The 24,780-nt window shown below is 51.3% G+C and overlaps 2 protein-coding genes across 3 annotated transcripts; one reads left to right on the forward strand and one right to left on the reverse strand.

Moving 5' to 3' along the window:
- Positions 1–1,401: 1,401 nt before the first annotated feature.
- FBL (fibrillarin) lies at positions 1,402–9,752 on the reverse strand. Of its 2 annotated transcripts, XM_042797224.1 has the most exons (9): positions 9,674–9,729; positions 8,742–8,786; positions 7,689–7,832; positions 7,335–7,429; positions 6,449–6,619; positions 5,505–5,637; positions 4,301–4,413; positions 2,085–2,230; positions 1,402–1,578 (listed from the first exon to the last, which is right to left on the reverse strand). In XM_042797224.1, exons 1-9 carry the CDS (start codon positions 9,681–9,683, stop codon positions 1,557–1,559), a joined length of 879 nt encoding a protein of 292 aa, XP_042653158.1. In that variant the 5' UTR covers positions 9,684–9,729; the 3' UTR covers positions 1,402–1,556. The 2 variants fall into 2 exon arrangements, with proteins under 2 accessions (XP_042653158.1, XP_042653159.1); XM_042797225.1 differs by lacking the exon at positions 7,689–7,832 and having other exon boundaries at positions 1,403–1,578; positions 9,674–9,752.
- An 804-nt stretch (positions 9,753–10,556) lies between these two features.
- LOC116962722 lies at positions 10,557–22,829 on the forward strand. Its single transcript, XM_042797221.1, has 2 exons — positions 10,557–10,848; positions 15,807–22,829. Exon 2 carries the CDS (start codon positions 19,843–19,845, stop codon positions 21,313–21,315), a length of 1,473 nt encoding a protein of 490 aa, XP_042653155.1. The 5' UTR covers positions 10,557–10,848; positions 15,807–19,842; the 3' UTR covers positions 21,316–22,829.
- The last annotated feature ends 1,951 nt before the right edge of the window (positions 22,830–24,780 follow it).

The raw sequence follows: 24,780 nt of genomic DNA on the forward strand, positions 1-24,780 counted from the left end.
ACTGGTCCTGAGGAGCTCGTACTGGTCCTGAGGAGCCCGTGCTGGTGCTGGCAGGGCCATACTGGTCCTGAGGAGCCCGTGCTGGTGCTGGCAGGGCCATACTGGTCCTGAGGAGCCCGTACTGGTCCTGAGGAGCCCGTGCTGGTGCTGGCAGGGCCATACTGGTGCCAGTGCCGGGCACTGGGAGCCCGGGGGGAGCCGGTACCTGCCCCCCCCCCTCCCCCGGTTCGGGCCCTGAGGGCGCAGCCGGGCCCTGAGGGGACCGTGGAGGGGGGGGGGGGGGGGGGGAAGGGGGGCGGGAAAGGGTCTCACCTGCGGCGGCGGCGGCGGCGCTGGGCGGAGGCGGCGGGGCCGGGAGCGGGAGCGGCGGGGCCGGGGCCGGGGCCGGGAAGCGGCGGGAACGGGAGCGGGAGCTGCGGCGAATTTCCCAGTAATGCCCAGGGAAAATGGCGGCCACAACAAACCGCCGCCGCCGCTCCGCCAGCGGGCGCAGGCGCCGCCCGCCCCCCGCCCTCCACCAATCAGCGGCGAGTGAGCCGGGGCGCGCCCGACCAATCAGAGTGCCGCTCCGGCCCATCCTCACCCATCCATCACGGCGGTGCGCCCGCCCCTCCCGGCGCCCAGAGGGGAGGCGGGGCCTTCGGCGTAGCCACGCCCCCGGCTCCGGGTAGGGGTGGGGCGCCGCCAAACCACGCCCCCTTCTGCCCCGCCCCTCAGCGGCGGGCGAGGGGAAGGCTCCTCCCGCCCCCATCATCCCCCCGGGGTAATTAACCCACCCAGAGGGGCTAATTAACCCTCCCATGGGCTAATTAACGCCCCCCAGCGGCTAATTAACACCCCCCTCCATTAACTGCCTTCCCAGAGTAATTAACACCTCTCACAGTCTAATTAACCCCACCAGGGGCTAATTATCCCCACCAGGGGATAATTAACAGCCCCCCCAAAGGATTAACTGCCCTCCCAGAGTAATTAACAACCTGGGAATAATTGACCCCCAAGGTCTTAATTAACATCAACCAGGGACTAATTGACTCCACAAGGGCTAATTAACACCCCCCCCAGGGACCAATTAAACCCACCAGGGGCTAATAAATCTTCTTCCTCTGCCCCCCCCACCCCCCACCCCATGGGCTAATTAATCCCCCCTCCCAGGACTAATTAACACCACCCACACCCCCCCCCCCCGCACCCCCCCAGGGGTTAATTGCCCCTTAATTAACCCCCTAGTTGTTCCCCCAGGGATTAATTACCCTCCCCCCAGATTAATTAACCCCCCCGGGGATTAATTACCACCCCCCAGGGATTAATTAACCCCTTCAAGATTTAATTACCTCCCCCAACCACAAACTGTATTTTTCCCTTTATTTTAATAACCCACTCTTTCTGCCCTCCCTCCCCCCAAAAAAAAACCACAAAAAACCCCAAAATCGCCACAATTTGCCCCAAAAGTGAAGGGGGGAGGGGGGGGGAGGGGCAGAAGCCCCGCCCACTCCCCCCCCCCCCCCGGGCAGGATCCGCCCCCCCCCCGCAGGTGGGGGGGTTGAAGGGAAGAGGCATCACTTCTGTTTGGGGGGGGGCCTGGGGACAAGGGGGAGGGGCACACCGGTCACGTGACCCCCCCCTTTGGCTCCGCCCAGTTCATCCCAGTGCCCTCCCAGTGCCACCTATAGACACACCCCCATGTAGCCCCTCCCAGTCCCCCTTAGCCCCTCCCAGTCCCCCTTAGCCCCTCCCAGTCCCCGCCCCATACCTTCCAAGCCCCTCCCAGCACCATCCAAGCCCCGCCCAGTCTGTCCCAGTCCCTCCCAGCCTCACTCAATCCCCTCCCATCGCCTCCCAATCCCTCCCCAGTGCCTCCCAGTCTGTCCCAGTCCCTCCTAGCTTCACCCAGTCCCCTCCCAGTGCCCCCCTCATCCCTCCCAGCCTCACCCGATGCCCTCCCATCGCCTCCCAACCCCTTCCCAGTCCCTCCCAGCCTCACCCGATCCACGCCCCGCGCCTCCCAGTTCCCTCCCATCGCCTCCCAATCCCTTCCCATCGCCTCCCAGTCTGTCCCGGTCCCTCCTAGCTTCACCCAGTCGCACCGGTAGACGCCCACCACCACGGCGTGGTCCCTCTCGTAGGGCTCCAGCGTGAGCTGCTCCTGGGGCCGCAGCCGCTCCCCCGCCATCTTGCGCACCTCCCCCGCAAACACGGCCTCCGCCGGCGCCGTCGAGTCGATGCAGTTGGCCTGGGGGCGGGGCCGCCCTCAGACCCGCCCACCGGGGGCGGGGCTGGGCCGGGGGGGGGGGGGGGGGGGGGAGGGGAGTGCAGGGCAAGGGGGGAAGGAGGGTGGAGCTGGGAGATGGGGCGGGGCTTGGAAAGGGGGCGGGGCTTGGAAAGGGGAGAGCAGGGCAAGAGGGAAGGGGCGGGGCTGGGAGAGATGGGGCGGGGCTTGGAAAGGGGGCGGGGCTTGGGGATCAGTCTTGGGGTGGATGAATGGGCAGGGCTTGGCAGGGGAGAGCAGGGCAATGGGGAAGGAGGGAGGGGCTTGGAGAGGGGGTGTGGCTTGGCAGAGGGGCGTGGCTTCAAGGCAGGGCTTGGGGTGGCTGAATGGGGGGGCAGGGCTTGTCCAGGGGGGCGGGGCTTGGTGCAGGAGAGCAAGGCGAAGGGGGAAGGAGGGTGGGGCTGGGAGTGATGGGCTAGGGCTTAGAAAGGGGGTGGGGCTTGGGGTGGGTGAGCAGGTGGGCGGGGCTTGGTCAGAGGGCATGGTTTGTATGTGAGAGGGCGGGGCTTAGCATGGGAGGGGCTTGATGGGGAGAACAGGGCAGGGGGAAGGCAGGGGAGGGGGGCGGGGTTTGGAGAGATGGGGCGGGGCTTGGCAAGGGGGGCGTGGTTTGGGTTGGGGATTGGGTAGGTGAGCTGATAGGCGGGGCTTGGCCAGGGGGTGGGGTTTGGTCAGAGGGCATGGTTTGTGAGAGGGCGGGGCTTAGCATGGGAGGGGCTTGATGGGGAGAACAGGGCAGGGGGAAGGCAGGGGAGGGGGGCAGGGTTTGGAGAGATGGGGCGGGGCTTGGCAAGGGGGGGCGTGGTTTGGGTTGGGGATTGGGTAGGTGAGCTGGTAGGCGGGGCTTGGCCAGGGGGTGGGGTTTGGAGGTGAGATAGGGTGGGGGGAGGCATAGGAGGCAGGGCTTGGGTGAGGGGCGGGGTTTGGGGTAGGCAGGGCTTGTTCATGGGGGTGGGGTTTAGAGGCGGGAGGGGCGTGGCTTATTGGGGGGCCACGGCTCAGCAGGGGAGGACAGGGCAAAGGGAGAAGGGAGGTGAGTGGGCCGGGTTTGTAGGGATGGGTGGGGCGTGGTGAGAGGGGCGGGGCTTGGCTGAGGGGCGTGGTTTGGAGGTGGGGCTTTGATTGGGAGATTAGGTGGGGGGGCGGGGCTTGGATATGGGGGCGGGGCTTTGAAGGAGATCGGGCAGGTTCTGGAGGTCTACTGGTTCCCAGGGCCCCATCACTGGTCCTTACTGGTTTCTAGTGATCTAATACTGGTCCTTACTGGTTTCTAGTGATCTAATACTGGTCCTTACTGGTTTCTAGTGATCTAATACTGGTCCTTACTGGTTTCTAGTGATCTAATACTGGTCCTTACTGGTTTCTAGTGATCTAATACTGGTCCTTACTGGTTTCTAGTGATCTAATACTGGTCCTTACTGGTTTCTAGTGATCTAATACTGGTCCTTACTGGTTTCTAGTGATCTAACACTGGTCCTTACTGGTTTCTAGTGATCTAATACTGGTCCTTACTGGTTTCTAGTGATCTAACACTGGTCCTTACTGGTTTCTAGTGATCTAACACTGGTCCTTACTGGTTTCTAGTGATCTAACACTGGTCCTTACTGGTTTCTAGTGATCTAATACTGGTCCTTACTGGTTTCTAGTGATCTAATACTGGTCCTTACTGGTTTCTAGTGATCTAATACTGGTCCTTACTGGTTTCTAGTGATCTAATACTGGTCCTTACTGGTTTCTAGTGATCTAATACTGGTCCTTACTGGTTCCCAGTGCCCCATCACTACTCCTTATTCATTCCTAATGACCTGACACTGGACCACACTGGTTCCCAGTTGTCTGTTCCTGATTCCCAGGGCCCCATCACTGGTCCTGACTGGTTTCTAGTGATCTAATACTGGTCCTTACTGGTTTCCAGTGCCACATGACTGGTCGTTACTGTCTCCTCCCGTCCCTTTTCTGCTTCCTGTTGCCCTGCTGCAGCTCAGTGTTGGTTCCCAGTGCTGGGGACTGGCGGGGACTGGAGTGTACTGGTACCTTGATGGAGATGACGAAGTGGCCGCCGTTGCGCAGGAAGTTGTGGGCGTTCAGGGCCACGATCCGGGTCTGGTCGGGCTGCGCCACGTCCGCGAAGATCACGTCCACCATGCCTGGGGCGGGACACGGACACCCCAAGGTGAGGGGGACCCAAAACACCACGAAAAGCTCCAAAATCTTCTCCTAGACCTTCCCAAGAGCGCCAAATTCTTCTCTAGAACCCTCAAATGCTGCCAGACCCACCTCTGAGCCCTCAAAACATCCAAAATTACCTCAGAAACCTCATCAGATACCTTGAGGTGCCTCCAGACCTTCTCCCAAACTTCAAAATCACCCTGAAGACCACGAAAATCTTCTCTTAGACCTTCCCAAAACCCCCAAATTCTTCCCCAGGTCTCCCAAAACACCCCAAAATCCACCTCAGATCCCCCAAAACACCCAAAATCACCTCAAGAACCTCCATCAGATACCTCGAGCTGCCTCCAGAACTTCTCCCAAACTTCCAAAACACCCTGAAGACTCCCAAAATCTTCTCCTAGACCTTCCCAAGAGATCAAAATTCTTCTATAGAACCCTCAAATGCTGCCAAACCCACCTCAGATCCCCCCAAAAATCCAAAATTACCTCAGAAACCTCATTGAGATCCAAACTCAACTCAAAAACCTCCATCAGATACTTCGAGGTGCCACCAGACCTTCTCCCAAACCCCCAAAAGACCTTGATGACTCCCAAAATCTTCTCCTAAACCTTCCCAAGAGCCCCAAATTCTTCTCTAGAACCCTCAAATGCTGCCAGACCCACCTCCGATCCCTCAAGAAATCCAAAATTACCTCAGAAACCTCATCGAGATCCAAAATCACCTCAAGAACCTTCACCAGATACATTGAGGTGTCTCCAGACCTTCTCCCAAACCTCCAAAAGACCTTGAAGACCACCAAAATCTTCTCTTAGACCTTCCCAAAACCCCCAAATTCTTCTCCAGGTCTCCCAAAACACCCCAAAATCCACCTCAGATCCCCCAAAACACCCAAAATCACCTCAAGAACCTCCATCAGATACCTCGAGCTGCCTCCAGACCTTCTCCCAGACTTCCAGAACACCCTGAAGACCCCCAAAATCTTCTCCTAGACCTTCCCAAGACCCCCCAAATTCTTCCGCAGGACCGGCCCCGCCCCCTGCTGGCCCCACCCCCCCCCCGGCTCACCAATCAGCATGCGGTATTTGTGGGGGTGGCGGGCGTCCTCGATGACGGGGATGACATTGGTGCGTTTCTTGGCCACGTTGATGAGGTCCCGGCCCGAGCGATGGGAGAACTCGACGGCGTAAACCAGCCCCTCCTGGGGACGGGGACAGCGGGGTGGGGAACACCGCCAGGACACGGTGCCACCACCCCTGGGGACAACCCTGGTGTCCCCAAGACACGTCCCCCCACCCAGAGACCTCATGGCGATGTCCCCAAGGGGTCAGTGCCACCAGAATGTCCCCTCACCCCACAGCAATGTCCATAAACGACCTCAAGGATGTTCTCAAGAACATCTGAGGTGCCACCTCCAGGTTGTCCCATGAGGTTGATGACCCCAGAGCAATGTCCCCAAGGGGTCACAGTGCCACCAGAATGTCCCCTCACCCCACAGCGATGTCCCCAAGGGGTCACAGTGCCACCAGAATGTCCCCTCACCCCACGGTGACGTCCCCAAACGTTCTCCAGAACATCTGACGTGCCACCTCCAGGTTGTCCCATGGGGGTTGACGACCCCGCCCTGGTGTCCTCTCGCCCCGTGACCCCACAACGATGTCCCCAAGGGGTCACAGTGCCACTGGAATGTCCCCTGACCCCACAGCGATGTCCCCAAATGACCTCAAGGATGTTCTCAAGAACATCCGAGGTGCCACCTCCAGTTTGTCCCATGGGGTTGATGACCCCGTCCCGGTGTCTCCTCACCCCGTGACCCCACAGTGATGTCCCCAAGGGGTCACAGTGCCACCACCTTGTCCCCTCACCCCATGGTGACGTCCCCAAATGTTCTCCAGAACATCCAAGGTGCCACCTCCAGGTTGTCCCATGGGGTTGATGACCCTGTCCTGTTGTCCCCTCACCCCGCGACCCCTCGCTGATGTCCCCAAGGGCGCGGTGGCCCGTGTCCTTACCGGTCCCACGATGTCGGAGACGTGGGACACGGTTGTCCCCGAGGCCGCACCCAGGTAAAGGACCTTCGTCCCCGGGCGGATGTGGATCTGGTCGATGCCACCCAAGATGGCCGCTGCCAACTTGGAGCGGAACGGGTTCCAGGCGCGGTACTCCACCTTGGTGTCACCGTCCTGGGGACAGGGACACGGGGACGGGGACACACACATCACGTGTCACCCTCAGCCAGTCCCCTCCCAGTGCTCCCAGTCTGGGCTCTGAGAAGGTTCTGGAGATGTTCTCCACCTTGGTGTCACCCACCCTGGGGACGGGGACACTGGGGGACACGTCACCCCCCACCCAGGACACTCCGTGGGCACCCAGTGCCACCTCCCAGTGCTCCCAGTGCCACCAGTGCCAGCTCCCAGTGCTCCCAGTATGGGCTCTGAGGAGGTTCTGGAGATGTTCTCCACCTTGGTGTCACCCACCCTGGGGACGGGGATACTGGGGGACACGTCACCCCCCACTGAGACACCCCCAGCCTCCCAGTGCCCACCAGTTCCACCTCCCAGCGCTCCCAGTACAGAGTCTAAGAAGGTTCTGGTGATCTACTCCACCTCTCCCAGTCCATCCCAGTTACCCCCAGTATCTCCTAACCAATCCCAGTTCCTTCCCAGTCTCTCCTTACTCCCTCCCAGTTGCCCCTCCGCCCCTCCCAGTCCCTTCCAGTTGCCCCCAGGTCCCTCCCAGTCCCACCCAGTTACTCCCAGTCCCTTCCCAGTTGCCCCCAGTATCAACGAACCTTCCCCAATTCCCTCCCAGTCCCTCCTTACCCCTTCCCAGTTGCCCCCAGGTCCCTCCCAGTTGCCCCCAGGTCCCTCCCAGTTGCCCCCAGGTCCCTCCCAGTACCTCCACCGAGATCCTCTTCTCCCCATAGACTGACTCCCCCGGGACGAGGTTCCGGGTCACCAGCGCGTCCTCCTTCCCGCGGCAGATGAACACCCCTGGCGGCGGGGGGGGGGGGGGGGTCAGTGCCCCCCAACTGCCCCATAACTCCCCCCCAATCTGCCCCATAGCCCCCCATAACCCCCCCAGCCCCCCAAAACCCCCCCATTCTGCCCCACCGCCCCCCCAAACCGCCCCATAACCCCCCAAATCTGCCCCATAGCCCCCCATAACCCCCCCAGCCCCCCAAAACGGCCCCATAACCCCCCAATCTGCCCCACAGGCCCCCCATAAACACACCCACCCCCCCCCGGGTACCTTCATGTCGATGTGGCTCCACCGTCACCTTCTTCCCCCCTCGGAAGCCGCCGCGGCCACCTCTCCCGCCCCGGGCGGGGCCACCCCTCCCCCGCCCCCGGGCCCCGCCCCCCCGGGGGCCCCCCCGGGGCTGGAAGCCACCACCTGCCAACAGCAACTGGGTTTACTGGGGGAACTGGGAGGGACTGGGCATGCGGGGAGGGGGACTGGGAGGGGACTGCTTGGTATTTGGGGGGGGACTGGGGGGAACTGGGGAGGACTGGGCATGCTGGGGGGGGCCTGGGAGGGAATTGGGGGGGACTGGGCATACTGGGAGGGGAACTGGGGGCGACTGGGCATGCTGGGAGGGGGACTGGGAGGAAATGGGAAGTGACTGGTGGATATTTGGGAGGGAACTGGGCATACTGGGAGGGGGACTGGGGGGCACTGGAGGGGACTGGGGCATACTGGTGGTATTGGAGGGGGAACTGGGCATACTGGGAGGGGAACTGGGGGGGAATAGGAGTGGACTGGTGCGTATTTAGGGGGGAACTGGGCGTACTGGGAGAGGAAGTGGGGGTGACTGGGTATGCTGGGAGGGGGACTGGGAGGAAATGGGAAGTGACTGGTGGATATTTGGGTGGGAATTGGGGGGGACTGGGCATGCTGGGAGGGGGATTAGGGGGCACTGGGGGGGAACTGGGCATACTGAGAGGGGAACTGGGGTATACTGGAGGTATTGGAAAGGGAACTAGGCATACTGGGAGGAGAACTGGGGGGTATGTGGGGGGAACTGGGCAAACTGGGAGTGAGACTGGGCAGGAATGATCCATACTGGAAGAAAAACTGGGCATACTGGGAGGGGAAGTGAACAGACTGGGAAGGGGACTGGGAGGGAACTGGGGGGTAGTTGGGGGAACTGGGCATACTGGGAGAGAACTGGGGGGGAAAAGGGCAGGCAGGAGGAGAACTTTGAGGGGACTGGGCATACTGGGAGGGGAAACTGGGCATGCGGGGGGAAAGGGGGTTCCCAGTAGAGGCGGGATGGGCCTTACTGGGAGGGGACCCGCTCACCTCGGCCCCCCCGGAAGCCGCCGCGCCCTCCCCGGGGGCTGAAACCTGCGGGGATGGCATCAGACTGGGGCAACTGGGAGCACTGGGGCGGCGGCAGGAGGCTCCCAGTCACCCCCCGCCGGGCTCCCAGTCGGCCCAGTTTGGCCCAAGCACCCTCCCACCACCCTTCCAGTTGAACTCCAGTTACATCTAGCCTTCCCAGTCCCTCCCAGTTACCCCCCAAGCACACCCCATCCCCCTCCCAGTACCCTCCAGTATCTCCCAGTCACCTAGTGCTTCCCAGTACACCCCAGCCCCCCCAGTCACCCCAGTCACTCCCAGTATTTCCCAGCCACCCCCTAGTGCCCCCCAGTCGCTCCCAGTATCTCCCAGTCACCCCCCAGTGCCCCCCAGTCGCTCCCAGTCCCTCCCAGTCACCCCCCAGTGCCCCCCAGTCGCTCCCAGTCACCCTCCAGTGCCCCCCAGTCGCTCCCAGTCCCACCCAGTCACCCCCCAGTGCCCCCCAGTTGCTCCCAGTATCTCCCAGTCACCCCCCAGTGCCCCCCAGTCACCCCTAGTGCCCCCCAGTCGCTCCCAGTCCCACCCAGTCACCCCCCAGTGCCCCCCAGTTGCTCCCAGTATCTCCCAGTCACCCCCCAGTGCCCCCCAGTATTTCCCAGTCACCCCTAGTGCCCCCAGTCTCTCCCAGTGCCCCCCAGTCACCCCCTGGTCCCTCCCACTGTCTCCCAGTATCTCCCAGTCACGGCCTAGCGCACCCCCAGTCCCCCCCAGTCACCCCCTAGTGCCCCCCCAGTCCCCCCCGTAGTCCCTCCCAATGGCTCCCAGTATACCCCTGTCACCCTCTAACGCCCCCCAGTCCCTCCCAGTTGACCCCCAGTAGCTCCCAATCACGCCCCCCCCCCCCCCCCCCCCCAGTTCCTCCCAGTTCGAACCTGGCCTCATCCCGCCGCTGCTCCACGCGGGGCCGCACGCGTCGCTCCCCCGGAACCGGAAGCGCCTCCCTGCCAGCCCCGCCCCTTCCCGGGCGCCGCGCATGCGCCTCCACCCACCCGAAGTCAGCGCCCCGCCCCGGGCCGGGCGGAAGTGCCTTCCGACGGCGGGAAGGGGGAGGGGCTCCGCCGGGTCCTAGTGCCCGCCGGCACCTTTTTGGGGGGGGGGGGCGGGGAGGAGAGGGGGTATCCTGAGCGGATTTGGGGACATTTTGGGGGTCCTGGGGGGGATTTAGGGACAACGATGGGACTTTTGTGGGGGTCCTGTGGGGTGTTTGGGGACATTTTGGGAGGATTTAGGGACAGAGATGGGACTTTTTGGGGGTCCTGATGTTATACATAGTTAAAAGATAATTTGCTGAATGTTAAGAATTTGACCTTTGAATTTCTTGCTTTGCTTAGGGAGCTTAATAGGGAAAGTATTAAGTAATCAGACAAGAAAAACAAGTTGTTCTACCTACGGTTGGGGGCCCCTGCTCAAGATATTGAAACCAAACGGTTACGTCCCGTCTGAGAAGGGAACAAAGCATGGCTTCTGTAACATTGATATATGAGTAAACATTAAAGAAACCACAAGGTTATGTTTCTATAGCAACATATCTCGAGTAAGACCCTGGGTAACCAAAAGCATGGGAAGCAGCTTGTGTTAACGAAATTTGTAGCTAACTGCTTTGTTAAGATTATATGAAGCGAGGAGAAGAAAGAGGAAGATAAGAAACCGGCAGCTGTGTGGATAAAAAGTGGGGTTTTAACTTAAACAATTTGGTGAGCCTGGACGGAGCTGCGACTCCTCGGCCACCCCAGCGCTGCATTTGCTCTCTTACCTTCATAAAGATTCATTAATCCATATTTGGGTGTGATTTGCCTTAATCTACCTATAACAAAATTCGGTGCCGTGACTCGGATCCAGACAGCTGACTCGGAATTCAGCTCTGGGAGGGCGCCCCATCCTTGGATGGTCCCGGGGGGAATCCCGACCGAGCTCATCTGGATTTTCCGAACCGAGATAGGAGAGCAAAGAGGATACGGGGTGGGGGATCGGGCTCCCCGGTAACACCCCAAGACGGCCGTTCCCCGGAATATTTGTGCACGAAGACCGAATGAAGACTCTGGACTGAGTGAGTATATCGCGATACCGTTCGGTTGGGGACTGGGTCCCCGGAGGGTGAGTGACCGAGGCGTCCGCCGGGTTTAGGAGTCCAAGGGGCGAAGGGAGCGTGGACCTCCCACTAGTGCGGTTCCCACTGCCCGCGAGGGCGGGGGCCACGGACGGGGGAAAGCGAGGGACTCGTGTGACAGAGCTCCCTAAAATACCCCCAGGGCTCATGATTCAGCGTTGGGATAGTTCCCCCTCCCGAAGGGAAAAAATCTAAGGAAAAGATGATCCATTATTGTATGGAAGTATGGGGGGGGGGGGGAAGGAGATAAGAAGGGATTTATATTGGCCAGTTTATGGCTCTTTCGAAGATTGGAGATGTCAACAATTCAATATTTAGGTAAATGACAAACAGCCATTTAATAAGGAGGAGAGTGAATACGCTTTCTTATGGATTCTAAGTACATCACAAACCTCAAATTTATTTCCGCTAAAGGAAAAGAAAAACAACAAGAAAAATAAGGATATAGATGACACTCCACCTCCTCCTCCTCCCTATGTTCCCCCTTTTAATCCGCCCCAAGACTCTGGGCGGAATTCTTCTCCCTCCGCTACCCCAGAGTCCCCGTTAATTAAAAAATTAAATTCTGAGTCTGATGAGGCAGTAATTCCTCCTCCACCTAGGAGGACGACTAGAAGTCAGACTCGGGAAAGCAGAAGGGAAACATTATTATATCCGTTAAGGGAAACAGCAACGGGAGGAGCCCAGCCTGGAGCTGGTTTTGTATCCATCCCACTCAGCTCCGGGGATGTGAGAGAATTTAAGAAAAAAAATAAATGGGACACTTATTGGAGGACCCTCTAGGGGTGGCAGAATGGTTTGATCAGTTCCTTGGCCCAAATATTTACACCTGGGATGAGATGGAATCCATCTCGAGAATCCTGTTTACTAGTGAGGAACGAGGAATGATCAGAACCGCTGGGATGAGACACTGGGACCAAAGACATCAACAAGGACCCGCTGGGGATACAAAGTGGCCCCCCCAGCGACCTAATTGGGATAATCAAGACCCGGTCCATAGAAATAATATGATCGACCTCCGAGACATGATAATTCAAGGAATTAGAGATTCAGTACCAAGGGGGCAGAATATTAATAAGGCCTTCAATGAACAACAAAAGAAGGACGAGACCCCCACTGAATGGTTAGAGCATCTAAGGAAGGGCTTGCAATTATATTTGGGTCTGGACCCTGATAGTCCGGTGGGTCAGGCCCTACTTAAGACCCAGTTTGTGGTTAAATCCTGGACGGATATAAGAAAAAAACTAGAGAAAATAGAAGACTGGCAAGACAAAGGGTTAGACAAGTTATTACGAGAAGCTCAGAGGGTGTACGTAAGAAGAGAGGAGGAAAGCCAAAAGAGGCAGGCCAGAATCCTGATGACAGCCGTGAGAGAAGGACAAAATCATGATAGGAGAAAGGAGAGCCCCCGAAAGAATCCTGCGGGAAATAGGAGACCGGACCTGCAGAATATGGAGTGTTTTTACTGTCATAAAAAGGGACATCTAAAGAAAAACTGCAGAAAGAGAATGCAGGATGAGGAGGTCTTTAAGGAAGATTAGGGAGGTCAGGGGCTCCATCTGCTGAGGACCTCTAAGACCACGGGGCCCTTGATAAAATTAAAACTGGGACCCCAGCACGAAGTGTTTGAATTTTTGGTAGATTCGGGCGCTGAAAGATCAACTGTTCAGCGTTTACCATCGGGCTGTACGGAATCAAAGGAAAAATTACAAGTAATTGGAGCAAAAGGTGAACCTTTTAGAGTTCCATTGGTGAAAGATGTGACAACAGAAACCCCCAATAAATACAGGATAGGAACGTTTTTATTAGTCCCGGAGGCTGAATACAATCTCCTGGGATGGGACTTAATGGTAAAATTAGGGGTTAACCTGGAAATAGACCAAGAAAAACTAAAGGTGAGGCTCTATGCCTTAACCGCAGAGGATGAAGCGAAAATCAACCCAGAAACATGGTATGACTCGGAGTCAGTAGGGAAATTAAATATAAAATCAATAACCATATCTATCAGGGACCCGGACTGGCCAATTACAATGAAACAATACCCCATCTCTAGAGAAGGAAGGGAGGGATTAAAACCAATAATAGAGAGACTTTTAGCTCAAGGTCTCTTAGAACCTTGTATGTCCCCTCACAATACCCCGATCCTGCCGGTAAGGAAGGCGGACGGGTCCTATCGTCTTATACAGGATTTGAGAGCGGTCAATGAACAAACTATTACTCGTTCCCCTGTAGCAGCCAACCCACACACTATCCTTAACCAAGTGAGTCCAGATTACAAATGGTATAGTGTTATAGATTTAAAAGATGCCTTTTGGGCTTGTCCCCTGGAGGAAAAATGTAGAGATTACTTTGCTTTTGAATGGGAAGACCCTGAGACTCACAGGAAACAACAATTACGCTGGACTGTCTTACCCCAGGGGTTTACAGAATCTCCGAATTTATTTGGACAAGCTTTAGAACAACTATTAGAGTCTTACGAATTCAGTAAGGAATTGATTCTAATACAGTATGTAGACAATTTACCAGTCGCTGGAAGAACTCAAGAAGAAGTCAGGAATTAAAGTATCAAATTGTTAAACTTCCTGGGTCTCAAAGGACTAGAAGTCTCCAAGCCTAAATTATAGTTTACTGAAGAAGAAGTAAAATACCTGGGACATTGGCTTACAAAGGGTTATAAGAAATTGGATCCTGAGAGAGTTAAAGGGATTCTGTCCTTGACAGCACCCACTACTAAAAGACAAATATAACAGTTATTGGGATTATTAGGGTATTGCCGGCAATGGATAGAAAATTATAGCAGTAAGGTGAAATTCTTATATGAAAAATTAACTAAAAATGGACTGGTGAAATGGACCCCTGAGGATGGAGGATGAGGAGCATTGGGAAATTATAAAAAGAGATCTAACAGAAGCACCCGTCCTCAGTTTACCTGACATTCGTAAACCTTTTCAGCTTTTTATTAATGTAGATAAAGGGACCGCTTATGGAGTTCTGACCCAAGGATGGGCAGGGCAAAGGAAACCTGTGGGGTATTATTCTAAGATATTAGACCCTGTGAGTCGGGGGTGGCCCACATGTTTACAGGCGATAATGGCTACTGCATTATTAGCAGAAGAGGTTGGGAAAGTTACTCTAGGGGGTGAATTGAAAGTGTATACTCCACATAACATCCGGGGGGTGTTACAACAACAAGCGGACAAGTGGCTCACAGACAGTCGGTTATTGAAATATAAGGGAATTTTAATTAACTCCCCTAGGCTACAAATGGAAACAACCTCTATTCAGAATCCAGCCCAATTTTTGTACGGGGAGCCTAAAGAAAATTTAACACATGATTGCCTCCAATTAATAAGCTTGCAGACAAAAAATAAGAGAAGATCTAGAGGAAGACAAATTAGACGAAGGCGAAAAATTATTTGTAGACGGTTCCTCACGCGTGGTCAAAGGGCAACAGAAATCAGGATACGCCATCATAGATGGATATACTTTCCAAGTAAAAGAATCAGGGCCATTGAATAAAGCCTGGTCCGCGCAAGCATGTGAATTATACGCCATTTTGAGAGCGTTAAAGCTCCTGGAAAATAAGATTGGAACCATATATACGGACTCAAAATATGCATTCGGGGTGGTACATACCTTTGGAAAAATCTGGGAAGAGAGAGGCCTGGTTAATACTCAAGGAAAGGGATTAGTTCATGAGAAATTAATCTTAGAAGTCCTGAAAGCATTAAGAGAACCATTGAAGATAGCCGTAGTTCACATCAAAGGACATCAGAAAGGGCTCACCCCCCTGATAAGGGGAAATAATTTGGCTGATGCGGAGGCAAAAGGAGCTGCATTTTTAGTGGTCCAAACTTTAGAAGAGGAACCAAAATTAGAGAAGTTTAAATCGGATAAAACTTTCACTTCCCAAGAATTGGACAAATTAAAGCAAATCGGGGCAGGGAGAGATGGCGATAAATGGTTATTGCCTGACGGCCGGGAGATCCTTCCTAAGGGATTAGCCCCGGGGGATATTGAACAAATTACACCGGACCACACATTGGGGAACCCAAGCTTTGATAGATCAATTTGAAATAAATTACGCTTGTGTAGGGATATATGGGTTAGGCAAGAAAATTTTAGAGGGGTGTTTAACCTGCCATAAGGTAAATAAATGACAACTTAGGGAGAGGGTTCATGGAGGTCGGGAGTTAGCTAAAAGACCCTTTGAGAGGATACAAGTAGATTTCACTGAATTACCGAAGGCTGGGAGGTATCAGCGTCTGTTAGTTCTGGTTGATCATCTTACCCACTTTGTGGAAGCCTTTCCAGTGGTATGAGCCACTGCAAAAACGGTTGTTAAAATTCTCCTGGAAGAAATCATTCCAAGATATGGGACAATTGCAGTAATTGATTCAGACCGCGGTCCACATTTTACATCTAAAATAATTAAAGAAACAACTGAATTACTTGGTACAAAATGGGAGTATCGTACTCCTTGGCATCCACAGAGTTCTGGAAAGGTGGAAAGAATGAATGGGGAAATAAAGAAACATTTAACAAAACTCATGATAGAAACGAAAATGAATTGGGTTAACTGCCTACCCCTAGCTTTGCTGTACATTAGAACTCAGCCACGAACAGACACTGGTACATCCCCCTTCGAAATGTTATATGGAATGCCATACGATTTCGGCTTACCAGTCGAACACCCTAAGGTTGAAAATAAGATTTTAACAGAATGCATTATGGAACTTACCAAGAGGAGGCAGGAGTTAAGAAGGAGGGGTTTAGTGGTGCAACGGCCTCCGCTAGATATTGCAATCCATAAAATGCGACCTGGAGATCAAGTACCTGGAAGGAGACTTCCCTAACACCTTGTTGGGAAGGGCCTTTTGTTGTTTTGCTCACTACAGATACAGCTGTGCGGACTGCGGAGAAGGGGTGGACACACGCCAGCAGAATTGAAGGGCCGGTTTCACCAAGAAAGTGGACTGCCACTCCACAGCCCGGGACACTGCGGGTGAAAATAAGCAGGAACTGAGTGAATGAGTAACCCTGACGAGGAGATAAGTGACACTTTAAATAGATTCTTTCAGGTTCTACCAGGAGGGACACTATGGAGAATTCGCTTTGCACCCTGGAGCATAAAAGAACCACTACCTGAACAAACAGGCGGTGCTGGAATATATAGATTGGTGGATACTCTTTGGTATGTTGTATTATGTTGTGAGGTAGAGACTGAGATTCCTGAAACACCCCAATTCGGAGATTTGCTGGACATTCCCTGCATCAAGCACCCTGATTCAGAACATTTATGTTGGGTAGTGTGTAAATGCTTTAATTGTAATAAGGAATGGTCTTGTATATCATTTAGAAGACAACCATATTGTATGAAGTGTCGCGGCATAATCAACAGGAGTCCAGAAGCCCAGGTGGAAATTTGCAAATTGTTCTGTGGGTGGGAATTATTAGTGCCTGAACGCTGGGAAATTTACAAAACCGATTGGTATAGAGCATTAGGACTGTGTGTTGCCAAGATTGCAAGTTCACTGCATAAATCCCAGACCTATTAGTAGCTGAACCCATGCTGCTAACAGTGCTCATTGTCACCTTTGGGGTATTGATAGTAGGCATTTTTTTTTTCTGGTGTACCAGAGAAAGTGGTGTGGCCGCAGCCCCCTGGAGGTAAGAAAAGAAGAGGGCCCTGAACAGGAGTAACTTGGTGCCTGTTCTATTCCCCTGAAGACTATCTACTGCTGGCAAGAAGACCTTGAGATCCTGTTGCTCCTTGCAAGGGAGTAGACAAGGAAAAGGCAGAGAGATATTGAATAGTGGAGAAAATGGAAACAGGTATTCTGTTAATATTGCTATTTGGCCTCACCATCGAGAGTGAATATCATCAGCCTTTCATTTGGACCATCGCTAGATGGGACGATTCTAAAATTCTCAAGATTAACATTACGACGGGTGCACCCTCCTTTAACATGACCAATTGTGAATTATTAGACTCCACAGTAGGATATGCTGGAAGCACGGAACACTCTGAATGTCACCCCTCTAGACAATATTCCTGGGGAGCGACAAATTTAAAAGCTACCTACTGGTGTCCCAGTTCAAATCCCGGCAAAAGTTATTGCAACTTCCCTAACCACTATTATTGTGCCTATTGGGGTTGTGAAACCATAACCACTGGAGGATGGGAGGCACCTAACAGGGACAAATTTTTGAGTGTTGACTGGTGGCCCAATAAGTGTCAGAAGCCTGCCTATAATCACGGTGGTGGAATAAATCGAGCTGGGACTTGCAAGTCCTTGAGGGTCTCGATATTGCAACACCAAGATCCCGGATGGCTAACGGGACGAACCTGGGGAATAAGGTTTTGGGAACCTGGGACCGATAGGGGGGTCCTAATACGTATTCAAAAACATGAGGTTAAAAATTCCCAAGTTATAGGCCCAAATTGAATTATTAAAGAACAAAAGGGTAAAAGGAAAAAGATAAAAAAGTAGAGACTTCTACAATATCTCAGGGGTCAGATCCAACCAGTACCCTTAAGATGAACGATGAGCAAAAGGCTGATGTATCCCTTTGGGCTGTAAAGCAGGCAGCCTATCAGGCTTTAAACGCTACAGATCCAAATTTCACTATCTCCTGTTGGTTATGCTATGACATTAAGCCGCCTTTCTATGAAGGAATAGCTGTCTCCTCTCCTTTCAACACTTCTGATGAGGAGAGCCCCTCCAGATGTAACTGGAGAGAACGGAAAGCAGGGACCACTCTCCAACAGGTCAGAGGGAGTGGTTGGTGCATAGGGAGAGTAACAAATGGGAGAAAGGCCTTATGCACAAACCAGAGTCAGAACTTTTCGCCCACCACTAAATGGGTATTACCAAGTCCAGGGGCATGGTGGGCTAACACCCTGCCTATCTATCACCACTATTAAACAAAATACCTCTGAATTCTGTGTTCAAGTCACAGCGGTACCAAGGATTCTCCTATATGGAGAAGAAGCTATGTACTCACATTGGAGTAACTCAGCACACCGACTCAGCAAGAGGGAACCTGTATCTGCTATCACTATCACAACCTTGTTAGGATTGGGAATTGCTGGAACCGCTACAGGTGTAACCTCCTTGGTGCAACAACAGGGCCTAACCTCTTTAAGAGCCGCAGTAGATGAGGACTTAGCCCGCATTAAGAAACCTATATCCTATTTAGGAAAGTCATTGACCTCACTATCTGAGGTAGTTCTACAGAATAGGAGAGGATTGGACCTTTTGTTCTTGCAACAAGGAGGACTACGTGCCGCCTTGGGCGAGGAGTGCTGTTTTTATGCCGACCACACTGGAGTTGTAAGAAATTCATTAGCCAAATTGAGGGAGGGACTAGAGAAAAGAAAGCGAGAACGGGAGGCCCAATCCTCCTGGTACGAATCTTGGTTCAATCAGTCACCATGGTTAACTACTTTAATATCCACTCTGGTTGGACCTCTCGTAATGATCTTGATCGCTTTGACAGTTGGGGCATGTATTCTTAATAAGTTTGTAGCCTTTGTTAAAAATAGATTAGAGAAGGTACAACTGATGGTGGTGAGACAATCTGAAATAGAGATGAAAACAATATTAGATGAAAATCCTGAATTAGAAGCAGCTCGTGATGTATTAGCGAAGTTGCATCAGCAAATTAAGGGTAAATAGAAAAGGGCAGGAGTTGTTATACATGGTTAAAAGATAATTTGCTGAATGTTAAGAATTTAACCTTTGAATTTCTTGCTTTGCTTAGGGAGCTTAATAGGGAAAGTATTAAGTAGTCAGACAAGAACCTACGGTTGGGGGCCCCTGCACAGGATGTTGAAACCAGACGGTTACATCCCGTCTGAGAAGGGAACAAAGCATGGCTTCTGTAACATTGATATACGAGTAAACATTAAAGAAACCACAAGGTTATGTTTCTATAGCAACATATCTCGAGTAAGACCCTGGGTAACCAAAAGCATGGGAAGCAGCTTGTGTTAACGAAATTTGTAGCTAACTGCTTTGTTAAGATTATATGAAGCGAGGAGAAGAAAGAGGAAGATAAGATCGCAGAAGAAGCCGGGAGGCGTGCCGAAGGTGTTGAAACCAGCAGCTGTGTGGATAAAAAGGGGGGTTTTAACTTAAACAATTTGGTGAGCCTGGACGGAGCTGCGACTCCTCGGCCACCCCAGCGCTGCATTTGCTCTCTTACCTTCATAAAGATTCATTAATCCATATTTGGGCGTGATTTGCCTTAATCTACCTATAACACCTATTCTAAAATTGGACTTCAGTCAATTATATCAACTGGGCAACCCCAACTTGCTCTCCAAGTGGTTTCCTGAATTGTTGTTCCTCGGGGGACGCCCCACAAATTGTGGCTCGAGGAGCAGCAGTGCGGGTTAATCTCTGGGGATCAACGAGCGAAAAGAGGGGCAATAACCAAAGGAATCGGAGCTCCAAGGGAAAGACCGCAGTGTAAATTACCCGTCATTCCGGTGCACGAAGATCGGAGCGAAGACGATGGAGTCGTGAGTATAAGGGCTGCCGTTCGGTTGGGTGGGATTCGGTTGCTTGGGCGTGAGAGTGTGATTGAGACGGAACCTCACCCTGGAAACAAAAATAGTTTCGGAGCCAGGATTTGAGTTCCGAAGCGGGTGCGGAGGTCTGCTAACCGCGGTTCCAAACTCCCGCAGGGGATTCGGCCGGTGAAGGACCGAAGCGGATCCTATAGGACTCGTGGGTGGGAGCGTGGGTCCTAGGGGTACGTGGGTGGGTGAAGGGTTCAACCCCCCCGCAAGACACTCTTACCGGTAACCAAGGACGAGAGGAATTGCCACAGAATTCCCAAGGGATACGTGGGTGGGTGAGGGATTCAACTCCCTGGATCCAACCCCCTACAAGGGCGATAGGAGTTGCCACAAAATTCCTAAGAATGGGCCAAAATAAGTCAAAATCTGAAAAGGGGTCAAAATCTGAAAAGGGAAGAAAGGAGGAAAAAGAATTGCCAGATATCCCCCCAGACAGTCCCCTTGGGACAATGCTTAAGCACTGGGGTTCCTGGCCATCTCAGAACGGGAAAACTAAGGAAAAGATGGTCCATTACTGTATGGAAGTATGGACAAAAGAGGAAATTCGGCCCGATCACCTATATTGGCCGATATTTGGATCTTTTGATGATTGGATCTGTCAGGTATTGAATCTATATGTGAATAGTAAAGAACCCTTTAGCCAGGAAGAGAGTGAATATGCTGCACTGTGGAAAGGCTCGGAAACTGGAAGATCGCTTTCGTTATTTCCTTTGAAAGAAAAGAAAGAAAAGGAAACAGAAGAAATAGAAACTAAACCAAACGCGTTATCGTGGGAGCCATTAGATAATTTACCCCCACCTTATATAAGGCAGAACGCGGAAGGCCGTCAGGAGAGAATAAATCCCCAACTGCCTCCTGACCCCTCTCCGTTGGCTCCCCCACCCTCTCCTCCTTCTAGTCACACCAGGAGCAAAACAGTACAGAGAGAGAGGGATAAAATTCATGAAAAAGAAGAAGCAGTGACCCTAGCCCCGCTTCAAGAGGTACCGATGGGAGGGGACATAGGAGGAATTGGATTTGTAACAGTACCTTTAAATACAGGTGATGTGAGACTCTTTAAAAAGGAAATGGGTCATTTACTAGACGATCCTTTGGGAGCCTCTGAACGATTAGATCAGTTCCTAGGTCCTCATACCTACACCCGGGAGGAAATGCAGTCTATCTTAGGAATATTATTTACGGCCGAAGAAAGATCTATGATTAGACAAGCGGGAATGTGGATGTGGGAGAGAAGGCACCAACAGGGCCCTCCTGGAGAACAAAAATGGCCTAACCAGAACCCAAACTGGAATAACCAAAATGCCCGTGATAGGCAAAATATTAACAAGGCTTTTAGCGAATATCAGGGGAGGGACGAGTCTCCTGCGGACTGGCTAGAGAGGTTGCGAAAAAATTTACAGATGTATTCTGGGGTGGACCCAGCCTCTCCGGTTGGAGAAGCGTTATTAAAACCCCAATTTGTAGCCAGATCCTGGGGAGATATAAGAAAGAAACTGGAGAAGTTGGATGATTGGCAAGATCGAGGACTGCAGGAATTGTTGAGGGAAGCTCAGAAAGTGTATGTGCGGAGAGATGAGGAGAAGCAGAAAGAGAAAGCAAAACTATTTGTAGCGGCGGTCCGGGAAATTCTGCAAAAGGAACAACAGAGAACGATCTCAAAAACTCCCAGATCGGAAGGTAAAAGAGGGCAGTCAATGATCCCGAGGGAGAGGAATAGGGGTTCTCCTCGGGGAATACCTGAATGTTATTATTGTAGGCGGAAGGGACATATCCAAAGGCATTGTTGGAAGCGAATGAAAGATGAAGAGATGTTTTAAGAATGAAGAATAGGGGTGTCAGGGGCTACATATTTTGGGGACCAGAACAATAACGGAGCCCTGGATAAATTTAAAAATAGGTCCCTAAGGAGGGGAAGTGGCATTTTTAGTAGATACAGGGGCTGAAAAATTGACGGTCCAGCATATTCCTAGAGGTTGTCAAATCAGCAGGGATACAACCCTGGTGGTGGGTGCTAACGGGAAACCTTTTAGAGTCCCCATTATTAAGAATGTAGAAATTGAATCAAAAACTTGAATATGTGTAGGAGACTTTTTATTAGTTGAAGAAGTAGAAGAATATTTTATTCAACTAATAAAAAGAGACTTTTATTCAACTAATAAAAAGAGACTTTTTATTAGTTGAAGAAGAAGTTGAAGAATCTCTTAGGACAAGATTTAATTATTAAATTGGGTATAGGGTTAGAGGTAGAGAGACACAATATCTCTGTAAAGTTGTATCACTTAACTGAAGAGGATGAAAAACGGATAACCCAGAAGGTTTGGTATAATAAAGGAGAAATAGGAAAATTGGATATTGAACCGCTAGGAGTGGGAATCATAAACCCAAGAGAACCAATAAGAATTAGGCAATATCCAACCTCGTTAGGAGGAAGAAAAGGATTAAAACCAATAATTGATGATTTAATTCAAAAAGGGACTTTGGAGCCTTGCATGTCCCCACATAATACCCCCGTCCTTCCAGTTAAGAAACCAGATGGTAGTTATCGGCCGGTCCAGGATTTGAGAGCCGTCAACCAGAGGACCATCACTAGGTTCCTGGTAGTGGCAAATCCACACACTTTATTGAATCAACTATCCCCTGAACATATCTGGTACAGTGTAATAGATTTGAAGGATGCTTTTTGGGCTTGCCCACTATCAGAAGCCAGTAGGGATTATTTTGCCTTTGAGTGGGAAGATCCGGTCACAGGCAGAAGACAACAGCTGAGGTGGACAGTACTACCTCAAGGCTTTACTGAATCTCCAAATTTGTTTGGACAGGCACTAGAAAAATTACTCACGTCCTTCGAAACTAAAGGTGAAGTAAAACTCCCACAATATGTAGATGATTTGTTAATAGCGGGGAAATCGGAAAAGGAGGTTTGGGAGAACACTATAGATTTTTTGAATTTTCTTGGAGAAAGGGGACTGAAAGTGTCACGGAGTAAATTGCAATTTACTGAACCAGAGGTAAAATACTTAGGGCATTGGATCACTAAAGGGAAGAAGAAATTAGACCCAGACAGGATAGCAGGGATAGTTGCCTTGACGGCTCCAAAAACAAAAAGAGAAATTTGACAATTACTGGGACTGCTGGGATATTGCAGACAATGGATGGAGGGGTTCAGTGAGAAGGTAAAGTGTTTATATGAAAAACTTACTTCGAACGTGATAAAATGGTCGTCACAGGATGATGAAAAATTCCAAAGTCTTAAGGATACCCTGGTAACGGCTCCTGTATTGAGTCTCCCAACCTAAATAAACCGTTCCAACTCTTTGTAAATAACCAGTAATTATACTGCCTATGGAGTGCTTACTCAGGATCGGGCTGGAAGTAAAAAGCCCGTGGGGTATTTTTCAAAACTATTAGATCCGGTAAGCAGAGGATGGCCAACGTGTTTGCAAGCAGTGGTGGCTGTGGCCTTGTTAGTCGAAGAAGCGAGGAAGGTTACATTCGGGGGATCTTTAGTAGTATATGCCCCTCATGACATTAGAGGGATCCTCCAACAGAAAGCAGATAAATGGCTTACCGACAGTAGATTATTAAAATACAATGCTATTTCAATTCACTCCTCCGATTTGGATTTAAGGATGACTGTGGCACAGAACCCAGCACAGTTTTTGTTTGGGGGATGGGAGGAGGCCGCGGTACTCAAGCATAACTGTCTAGATTTAGTAGAGTTGCAAACAAAAATTAGACCTGATCTAGAGGAAGAAGAGTTGGAGGAAAGGGAAAGATTATTTATAGATGGATCTTCGCGAGTGATTGAAGGGAAGAGAAAATCAGGGTATGCCATCATAGACGGGAACAATTTTGAAGTAGTAGAATCTGGGCCACTGAGTGCCAGTTGGTCAGAGCAGGCATTTGAATTATACGCCCTTTGGGGGCATTGAAAAGATTGCAAAATCAAAAAGGAACAATTTTTATGGATTCAAAATATGCTTTTGGAATAGTCCACACCTTTGGAAAAATATGGGAGGAAATGGGTTTAATAAATACCCAGGGAAAGGGATTAGTCCATGAAGAACTAATAAAACAAATATTGCAGGCTATATGAGAACCCAAGGCGATAGCTATAACTCATGTTAGAGGACACCAAAAAGGGTTGCAATTTAGAATTAGCGGAAATAATTTAGCAGATGAAGAAGCCAAGCGAGCGGCTCTCTTAACCTTGACAACCAGTCAGCAACCAGGACTGAAAGAGGAACAAACGAATGAACAAAAGGCTTATTCCGAACGTGAAATATTGGAATATGAAAAATGAGGAGCTAAACAGAAAGACGATAAATGGATTTTGCCAGATGGAAGGGAAATGTTACCAAAAGGGTATGCCAGAAGGATATTGCAAAGGTTACATCAACAGATGCATTGGGGAGCTAGAGCTCTTGTGGATCAGTTCCTAAAATTTTACGGGTGTATAGGAATTTTTGAAATTGCAAAACGAGAGGTGCAGGATTGTTTAATTTGTCAGAAAATTAATAAAAACCAAATAAGACAGACACCAAAAGGAGGGAGGCCTCTGGCTCACCGACCCTTTGAAAGGATACAGGTGGATTTTACTGAATTATCAAAGGTGGGACGTTATAAGTATCTTTTGGTGGTCATTGATCAGCTAACACACTGGGTTGAGGCATTCGCTGCTACAAGAGCCACGGCTCAGACAGTAGCAAAGCAATTACTTGAGAAAATCATTCCCCGATACAGGATGATTAAAGTAATCAACTCAGATCAAGGATCTCATTTTACATCTAAGATTCTTAAAAATGTTATATCAGCTTTGGGAATCCAATGGGACTATCACACTCCCTGGCATCCCCAAAGTTCTGGAAGAGTGGAAAGGGTAAATCAGACTCTAAAATATCAGTTATCCAAACTTATGATTGAGACAAAAATGTCAGGGATAAAGTGTCTTCCCCTGGCCTTGTTAAACATCAGAACTATGCCAAATTCAGGAACTGGAATTTCACCTTTTGAAATGTTGTATGGAATGCCTTATGCCCAAGGGTTGCCAATAGATCATCCTAAATTGGAAGATATGACTTGTTGGAGAATGGCTCAGAGACAAGGGTCCTGTGCCTTTAGCCAGTAGATTGTAAGCCTGCATGCCTAAGTTGTGCCTTGTCATGTATTAAGAAAATCTTTGAATGAACGTTAGCGCAGGCTCTGCTCATACAAAAAGAAAAAGGGGGAATTGTTGGAGAATGGCTCAGAGACAAGGGTCCTGAGCCCACCGAGCAATTGTA

The sequence above is a fragment of the Tyto alba genome, unplaced genomic scaffold (genome assembly GCF_018691265.1).
Source record: "Tyto alba isolate M040663 unplaced genomic scaffold, T.alba_DEE_v4.0 Super-Scaffold_24, whole genome shotgun sequence".
Classification (NCBI taxonomy): domain Eukaryota; kingdom Metazoa; phylum Chordata; class Aves; order Strigiformes; family Tytonidae; genus Tyto; species Tyto alba.

Excerpts from the sequence above, each read along its gene's own strand:
- FBL (XM_042797224.1), bottom strand. Across the intron at positions 6,620-7,334 it reads AGAAGAGGATCTCGGTGGAG|GACGGTGACACCAAGGTGGA; the intron begins GTACTGGGAGGG and ends CCCTGTCCCCAG. Across the intron at positions 4,414-5,504 it reads CAAATACCGCATGCTGATTG|GCATGGTGGACGTGATCTTC; the intron begins GTGAGCCGGGGG and ends GTCCCGCCCCAG.
- LOC116962722 (XM_042797221.1), top strand. The coding sequence starts at position 19,843 with ATGGGCCAAAATAAGTCAAAATCTGAAAAGGGGTCAAAATCTGAAAAG.